Below are 10,000 nucleotides of genomic sequence, written 5' to 3' on the forward strand. Positions count from 1 at the left end.
TGTGTGTGTGTGTGTGTGTGTGTGTGTGTGTGTGTGTGTGTGTGTGTGTGTGTGTGTGTGTGATAGAGATGCTCCATCACTCATACTACTCAGAGCGGACAGACATATTAACCAGAGACACAAAGCCCAACTCAAAGGAAGAGTGTGTGAGAGACATACAGAGAAATCATAAGACTCATCAAGACACACACACACACACACACACACACACACACACACACACATACAGATTACACTCTGAGAGACAAAAGACCATCAAAGGATTACAATAACTACAGACTAACTTCAAAGAAAACATTTGAAAAATGATTTTAGGACTGCCAGTTAATTCAAATATTTAATATAAATAACAACTACAATATATTACTGAAATATTTTAATTATTTAATCACACTTTTTAGTTGTTAACCCGTTCAGTCATAATACATGGGTCATAGTGAGATAAAGCCAGTTATGACAATAAATTAAATAAATAAATACAATTATATTATGTCACATAATTTCAACCTTTTGTCATATTTTAGACTTCATCTCATAATTATGGCATAGTATCTGAATTTTTATTATTATTATTTTTATTTATTTTTAATTTTTTTTGCTTTTTAACGGATAATTTTGACTTTTGTCCGAATTTTGACTTTTTTCTCATAATTGACAGTTGTCATTGTCAATTTTGACTTATGTACTACATATGACTATAGCTGAAAAAAACATTGAGTAAAGTTATATTATGTAAACATATTGCTCAGTACTTTCTGTTATAGGTGTGTGTGTGTGTGTGTGTGTGTGTGTGTGTGTGTGTGTGTGTGTGTGTGTGTGTGTGTGTGTGTGTGTGGTTATTTATATATATGTAAATAATGTATAACTACATATAATTGTATTCATGTGTATCTATATATACAATTTTATCTATATATATTTATATATATATATATATATATATATATATATATATATATATATATATATATATATATACTACTCACTCACATAAAGTATGTTAAAATCATAAAGTATCAGGGTAGCAGTAATAGCACCACATACTTACTACTATACTATATAAACTTATGTAAGTAATTTCAGTGTGTGTGTGTGCGTGTGTGAGTGAGTATATATATATACAATTTATATATATATATATATATATATATATTATATATATATATATATATAAAATTGTATATATATATACTCACTCACACGCGCACACACACACTGAAATTACTTACATAAGTTTATATAGTATAGTAGTAAGTATGTGGTGCTATTACTGCCACCCTGATACTTTATGATTTTAATCTTATTCATCTTGAGATGTCTTCTGTTAAATTATAGTGTTTAGCTCGTAAATTAGGCAAATGTGTTAACTGCATTTCAATGAGTTTTTTAATCATTGCACATTAGACAGTTTTAATCATGTTAATGTGTTGATTTTGATAGCCACAATTTATTTATGAGTCATTTTAACTCACTTTTGGAGATCATTTTTCGGAGGCCAGGATCTTCTGTGCAAACGCTGTGTAGGTCAAAAGCCAATTTGTGTAACCATTTCATTTGCAGAAAAGGGTACATTTAAACCTTACCCTCGACGAACCTCCCTGTCTGTCTCTTTCTTTCTGTGTCGTATCTCTGAAGGTGCTTATCTCAGTGTACAGCCTTTGATTTTCAGAGGTGTGTAAATAGCCGACGGCATAATAAATCTGCCTACGCTGATAATCACAATCAAACCTCTGTTGAATAAATGAGCTCATACTGGAAATGATCTTCATGGGACATTCAAACAATGTGGAAAGTGATTATACAATGACACATTTTTAAAATTGACTAATTGGTAGGTTGTTTGAATGACTAATTGTTTAGGTTAGGATCATGTCCAGACTTCATTATTTGTGTTAAATGTGCAGCATTTAAAAAAAAAAAAAACTAACAAGTCTTTTTATTGCAAAGTAAAAAAAGCATTATACTCATATTGATAACTAAAAGTATAATCAAATTAGATAAACTATTTAATAAACAAATGCAAGGGGTGATGTAGAACTTTGTGAAAATCAGGTAGGCTAATCCAAAGCATATTGGATTACAAATATAGAAGCATATTTCCACCACATAATTATGAAATAAGTCGAAATTATGAGATAAAGTCATAATTATGTGGTGATAAAGTGTTATGAGACAGACAGAACATAGAAATTGTGATAAAAAGTCTGTTATAAAGACAAAGTTGACAAGTCAGAATTATGAGATACTGAGACATAATTATGAGATAATATTATGACACAAAGTCAAAATTATGAGAAAGTCATAATTGTGATAAAAGGCATTATGAGATTATGACAAAACAGATACTGTGAGATAAGTCAGTTATTGTGTAACAGTCACAATTATGAGATACTGTCACAATTATAAGATAAAGTCTGAATTATGACAAAAGGTCAAAATATGAGCCGTTTTAAGAATGAGATAAAATCTGTTATGCGATTATGACACAACAAATCGTGAGATAAAAAAGTCAGTTATAACAATACAATCTAAATGTACAAAATGTCAAAGTTTTGAGACACTAAGTTAAAATTATGAAAAGTCTAAATTGTGACAATTTAAAATTATGAGATGTATTATTATATCAGCATAAATAAAAAAAATATATATATTTTGTATATCTCATTGTTCTGACTTAGTATCTCATAATTGTCACTTATGTCGTAATTATAATTTATTACAAAATTATTATTTTTCTTTCTTATTTAGTGGAAATGAACTTTTATACAAAGCATTTGTTTTGGAATTTTAGATGGATGGATAGATAGATAGATGGATAGATGGATGGATGGATGGATGGATGGATGGATGGATGGATGGATGGATAGATAGACAGATAGATAGACAGATAGATAGATAGATAGATAGATAGATAGATAGATAGATAGATAGATAGATAGATAGATAGATAGATAGATAGATAGATAGATAGATAGATAGATTGATTTATGGCCTAGGTGTAAAATAAGTCATCAGTATTTTTGGTGTTTGTAAAATAGATAATGTTCTTCCAAAATGCACTGCAACACTCACTTGCATACACTGTTAGAGACTCTGATGAGATAAGAATGCTAACACTGGTTGAATGTTCTTGCTTTTTTCTGTGGCTGCTGATGAATTGTCTGTATGATAACGATGCTGACATTGTTGCTGCATTTGTTTGATCTTCTCTGTGTGTTCTTCTCTCCATCTGTGTGGCTGTATCAGGTGCCATGGCCAATCACCTCATCCCAAACTCTCTGCTGCGCGCTCACGCCTCTAACAACCCCTATAACACCTTACTGGGCGAATCAGCCATCTATAACAACCCCACCCTCAGCATGTACAACGCTCAAGGTGTGCTGCATTCTTCCGTTGCTTTAACTTCAAGTGCACTAACTGTGTGTGTGTGGGGGCGGTGGGGGGGAGGGCTCCGCTATGTGGCTTCCAGCTGAATGTGTCTGTGGCCATCTTTGTCTTTTGTCTGGTACAGTCTGGTCCAAACAAACACGTAATTCCCAATGAAAAATGAGTTCATAGAGCTGAAATAATTATAATAACTGATGGCTACATTTTGCGGCATGACAGAAATGCGACGTGATCTTTATGTGCATTAGTGCCTAATTGCAGAATAAAATCAAATCACCCGCTCCTTCGAAGACACGTCACACTAATGTGTCTGGTGCAGATGGGTTTGGACAGCCACACTAGACTTGATGCAACTCAAAACAATTAATGCACCTCTTGCATGCTAAACAGTCAGTAAGACTTCATACATCTGAAGACCAAAAATCTACCATGCGCTCATGCTGCAGTTACTTCAGAAGACCTGGTATTTCAGGACAAGCATGGGATAAGGACATTTTCATCTAGCCAGAAATGCGACTGCAAACTATATAAATGCATCAGTGCCAAATCACAATAGAAACTAGTCCACTCTTCTGACAGCGATGCTACATGGTTTTTGTGGCATGACACAGCATTCATGCAGCTACAGTAAAAGCAGTGAATGTGTTCCTTGCATACAAGCACTCAGACATCACATGTCTGGAGAGTTCCTGTTGGCCAGAAATCTACCATGCACTCATGCTGCAATGCTTGAAGTAGGTCTGGCATTTCAGGAAAAGCAAGTAATGACCTTTTTTACATATAGACAGAAAAAGGACTGCAGTTTTCTACTTGCATCAGTGCTTAATCACAAGACAAAACTGTCCACCCTGGACTGAAGATATGTCAGTCTAATGTGCCTATTGCATTAGGGTTTGGACAGCAACACTGTTTTTATAGCTTGTCACAGCATTGGTGCAGCTGAACACAATAAATACTATGCTGCAATTTTCGCCATGGCATTTCAGGATGAGCATGGTATAACAACGTTTTTTTAATTTATTTTTTTATTAAACATAAATGCGACTGCAAGTTTGTACATGAATTAGTACTGAGTTGCAATACAAAATCGTCTGGTCTTTTGAAGACATGCCATTGCTTAGGCGCTAAGTGTTTCTGTGGTGTCACTGCACTGATGCAACTAAAAACAATAAATGCACTCCCTGCATGCAGAACACTCAGTAAGACTTCACACATCTAAAGTGTTAAGACCCGAAATGTACCATGCACTCATGCTGTAATATTTGCAGGAGGCATGACATTTCAGGATAAGCGTGGGATAACAGAAATGCGACTGCAAACTTAATATTCTGTTTTTTTCAGAGCAGTAATACTTCATATGCCTATCTTTTTCTTTTAGAACATGAATCTACCGCGCTCTCACACTGAGATGCCCGCAGGAGGCCTGGCTTCTCCTGTTAGCAGTAACGCATCTCTGCATGCAGCTGTTTCGCCCTGTCTGTCTGTTTCACTGGTGATCTGCTTTCTCCCCGTCACCACCTGTTACTGCCACCTCCACTAATGCATAGATTTGAAAGAATTCATAAGGCTCTAGAGACAGAGAGATAGACGCGTTTCTGGACAACGTCAGTGGGGGGTGGGGGGGGGGAGCACTGGATAACAACCTCTTCATCTACACTGACAACACTGTAGCGACCTTGAAATCTAATATCAATAAAAGCCCCGAAATTACGAATAGATCCCAGGCCACTTTTAATGTTCCTCTTTAGCCCGATCAATAACTCTCTTACCGAATGCAAGTCTAACCGTGGAACCACGTTCAGAGCGGAGTGCACCACTAATGGAGACAGAAGCAATTTTTGTGCCCTCCAGACATTCAGTGGGCTTTAAAGCACAATTTTATGACATTTACATGTGCATCCTGGGATTTGCAAGGGGACACGGGTGTGTGTGTCTGTATCTGAGAGGTGAAACGAGGAGGTTGAGCGTAACCGTTTACCTGCGCTTCATTAATCTGTGTGCATGTTCTATTTGAGCAGTCTCTGTGAATGCTTACCTGTACCTTTTTCTCTTTCCTTTTTCCATGCTGTCCTTTAGAGCCCTACAGAGAGACAAGTATGGGTGTCAAACTAAACATTGCTTACCAAATGTAATTTCTCTTAACATTATTACTCTTTCCTTAAAACTATAGTAAACGCCATTCTGCTAAGAGATGTTTTAGTCAATATTCTAATCAGAGAGCACTCTCAACCTCATTAAAATGAAAACCTAATTTTCTCGTCTCTTCATCAATGCAAACTGATGCTTTTGTTAAAATAGAAACTGAGTGGACAATTCGGTGTTTTGCAGCTGTAGTCTTTTTCCCCAAATTAAAATTTGCATATTTGTCTAAGCCACTGATAAGTAAACCAAATGCTATTTGTTTGTTTATGCTCAAATGATGCAGCTAAAAATTGGTAAACATGAAACTGCTCCCACGTTTCATTATATGAGTGTGGGAGAGTTTTAATAGTTCATGCTTGCACACTTCTTTTCATAAAGAATTTAACATCAAGACACTGATAATATGCACAATTTAAATAATGTAGAAATCTATTGGCGGAGAAGCTGCTCTCTCTGTACCCAATGATATATGAGTGTTATATAAAGGCCAGCATGATTTGTCGAAAGCTTTTACATGCATTAGCTGTTGTGTATTGTTGTGTGTTTGTGCATTGTGTTTCTGTTGTGTTTGCTAGCTTTGCTGAGTGATGTGAGAGTTATTTGATATGTGAGATGAGGACAATTGAGGTTGCAAATTTATAGCCAAAGATGAGTTTGACAGGTAAGTCCATTATCACAGGCATAGCCGGCACGTTTCAGTGAATTCTGAATGGAGTTTTAAACCTCACATCAGCCTTGAACTCCTGATGAATCCAATCAATACCCAAAATAGCACTGGTTTGGAAGCTCAATGAGCGTCCACCTCAGGGACGAATGGTTTTAAGGTTTTTCGGTTTGTTTCAGCGAGCTGTTTTGCATGTTGGTCTTACAGATGCGCCAGGCACAAATGATTTTAATTACTCTTCTCTCTGACTCTCCATTTGCAGAGGGAATCCTGAACAATGCTCGGGATACAAGTGCCATGGATACTCTACCACTGAATGGTAACCATGGCAACAGCTACAGCTTGGCCAGCGCCGATTACATGAGCGACTGCGTGCAAATCATCGACCGCACGTACAACGTACACAAAGAGACCACGCTGGAGAAACGGATCCTGAAAGAGCTCACCTCCAACTACCTGCCCACCTACCTGAACAACCACGGCCACACGGCCGAGCACGGACGCAACCTCATGAACAAGTTAGTTAACGAAGTCAGCAACGGAGGCGGGGTCAAAGACTCGCCCATGCTGCCCGTCAATCTGGCGTTGGGTTTGGACGACTCTGCGTCTTTCCCACACGAGGACAGTCTAGGGCTGGAGCTGATCAGGGAAGAGTCCAATGCACCCTTGCTTCCGCCGCCACGCCACATCCAGCCTCTTCCCTCCACCTTCAGCTCAGCCTCTTCATTGAGGCGGCGCCTTCCGCAAGAAAACAGCGAGAGTTTCTTCCCTCTGCTGACAGAGGAGCAAACGGAAGAGACTCCATCGCCACAGAGAGACTCGCTCTACACCAGCATGCCAACGCTGCCCAACCCTGAACGCTCCGACATGCATTCGCTGCCCCACGGCGGTGACACACACACACTCCCCAGAAGTGGGGAGCCAGATGACGTTTACTATAAGAGCATGCCCAACTTGGGCTCGCGTAACCATCTGCACCAGCTGCATAGCTACTACCAACTAGGCCGCGGCAGCAGCGACGGCTTTATCGTTCCCCCCAAAGATGAGCTTTCGCCCGAAGAAAGGCCGCAAGAAACCGCACACATGGTAACCAGCCTATAGATGGTGCTGAACGCCCTTGCATTCACACCCATAACCCCTCGCCCAATGACATCTCGACCTCCGCTGGCTCTTCTACGTTTCCGTACCGTTCCGTTGTCCGCAGTTGTTCACTTTTGCTTTTCCGTGTCCGCAGAGAAATGAACTACAGCAACAAACCTTGGGAGGCGATTTTGTATTCTGTTCAGGAGAGGATTATGGGTACTCTTGCTTGTTGAGGAATGAAACCTGACGTCTTTTGGATCCTATTGGCAGTGGACTTATACTTCAAGAAAGAATGGACCCGAAAACTGATTTGCTGTATAACCTTGCGGGGCAGTGTGAGATTTTGTGGGTTTTTTACTCTCTGCAACCCTGAAGGAATACAAATAACTGCCAGAAACATTGTTAGTAGCTCAGCGCGTCTAGTCATCACCAATCAAGTCTGTAACTCGAAAACTATTTTAATATCTTCTGTATCCATATTTGCTTTTTAAATATTTTTCTTCTTCTCATGTGGTGAAAAGCAGCACATTTTTGCGACGAAGAAGAACATCTTCACCACACTCTCTTGGGTGTCATTTCTGTTCTTTGCTGTATTAATAACAAATATTGAGAAGCGGGGGAGGAACTAATACTCGAGAATTCTACAATGTTTCTATGTAAATGTACAGACACTAGTGTTACACAGGATAGTGCTTATTCTGTTCCTACGCCCTCCGCTTCCGTAACCATGGTGATTTCAGATCATTTCCTTTCTCTCCCGATGGTCTCATCCTCAACGACAGGTTTTGATCCCTTGCTCTTTTTTATTATATATTTTACATTCACGTCTTCATTTCAGTATGAATAATGGCAAGTAGAACAAAACAAATGAATGGACAGACAAAGAATTCATATTTTTCCTCATTCTCTTTGATTTATAGACTCCCGTTTGTAGATGAATGAAGAAAGGAAACATAATGTTGAAAATATGTTGCCATTTTGGAGTAGAAATATGAAAAGTATTGCGCTATATGATCAATGGAGGTTGTTTTCATTCATACCTTCTATTTGCTTTCATTTTTTTTTTTTTTTTTTTTGTTGGTATGGTGGAGAATACATTATTTATTTCACTAAAAAAAGTACAACTTATTCTGCAAAATGTCTTGGGGTAAAATTAATGCAGCACATATTATAATTTTTATCATTACAAATATGATTTTATTTATTCTTTTATGCGTTTATTTTGTATTTTCTTTCTCCTGTGGTTGAATGACCTCTCACTAATATTTGTTGTAACAGTGAAACTTGTTTGCCAACAAATAAATGACTGACGGAGTGAAGCCGAGAGTTTCTGGCTGTGTGCATTTTCTGCAACCCAACAAATTTAATTATTTTTTTTTTTTATTATTATTATTATTTTTTTATTTTTTTTATTAAGGGCTCTTTTGATGTGAAAGTATGTTACATATATGGTAAAAAAAAAAAAAAAAGATATAAGTAATAAAAAGTAATATAATAAAGAAGTGCAGTGTGGTATTATGTGTGATGGTAATGTCATTTTTTACTTTATAGAGAAAAACTTGATTAAAACAACAATTAAATTAACATAATTTAGAACAAAATTGAAAAGTGATTGCTTCAGAATTAAATTCTCCAATATTACTTAATTCAGTAATGATTCCTAATGAAGACACTTTCAGATCACGATTTGCATTTGCACATTTGTTCAAGTACTGCGCATATTACAAGCAAAAGCAATTAATTCAAATTCTACCAGATTACATTTCTATTAATGCTGAGCTAAAATATTAGGGCAGCTAGTTAGTCAAATGTTGCCAGAAGTGTTCTGTCATTTAAAAATAGTTAAATTAATGACTGCTGTGGTCTCTGGTCACTATTCATTTCATTCATAACCGAACAAATTGTATGGAAAAACTAAATAAAATGCTTGGTGTGATGGAAAAAAACAACCATTTTTAAATATCACACTTTTTATCAAGTTGTGGTGTCAAAAAGTCTTGTGTATGGAACAAAATACAGAAAATCTTGCATTTTTACATACACGCTCTTAAAAATGAGGAAAGAGATGGTGCTTAAAACAACAATGATGAAGAATTAATTTCATAATGTATGACAAGCAGCCTGCCATTATTGTGTGTAGAAGTGTGTTTATGGAGTCTATAAACCATACGTCTGTGCGCCAGTAAACTTCTAATGTCTGTTAGTCTGCCTGGCTGCTAAATAAGATTTATTCTCCTTCATGATGATGGTTTTTAAATTTCAATCAGTTCTGTCGGATAAGCAAAAAGCGAAAACACGCTTTGAAATCCAGTGCTCTTTAAGGAAATTAAAAAAAAGAAGCTGAGAATCAGGATGACAAGTTGCCATGGATACAGAATTCTTCTTCAGCTTTATACGGAACAATGAGGAACATCTTTTGAAATTACTTTTATTGAGTTATAGATGAATCCTTGAAATGCTTGAGGTAAATTGAACAATAAAATGTCTTTCAGGGACATTTGTCGCATCATGTCGGATGATTGGTTTTTGTGGCACATCTACTCTATAGTAAAGTCTTCATATTTGATGGGTTTGTTGAGAAGAATAAGCACAAACACTGCATTGAATTGTCTGTTAGGTTTGCTTTTAAAGGAATAATTCATCCAAAAATAAATCATTTATCATTTATTCACCCTCACAAACCCATATGATTTTTTTTTTTCTTCAAGAAACACAAAAGGTAAA

At 36.8% G+C, this 10,000-nt stretch overlaps 1 protein-coding gene across 1 annotated transcript in view; it reads left to right on the forward strand.

Annotated features, from left to right (window-relative positions):
- LOC109049531 (adhesion G protein-coupled receptor L3-like) overlaps positions 1-8,602 on the forward strand; it is a 133,313-nt gene extending 124,711 nt beyond the window's left edge. The window contains exons 21-23 of the mRNA XM_042761400.1: positions 3,247-3,375; positions 5,464-5,481; positions 6,456-8,602. Of these exons, the coding sequence (XP_042617334.1) occupies positions 3,247-3,375; positions 5,464-5,481; positions 6,456-7,294 (986 nt within the window). The 3' untranslated portion in view covers positions 7,295-8,602. The remainder of the gene's footprint in view (positions 1-3,246; positions 3,376-5,463; positions 5,482-6,455) is intronic.
- Positions 8,603-10,000: the final 1,398 nt, after the last annotated feature.

The sequence above is a fragment of the Cyprinus carpio genome, chromosome A7 (genome assembly GCF_018340385.1).
Source record: "Cyprinus carpio isolate SPL01 chromosome A7, ASM1834038v1, whole genome shotgun sequence".
Classification (NCBI taxonomy): domain Eukaryota; kingdom Metazoa; phylum Chordata; class Actinopteri; order Cypriniformes; family Cyprinidae; genus Cyprinus; species Cyprinus carpio.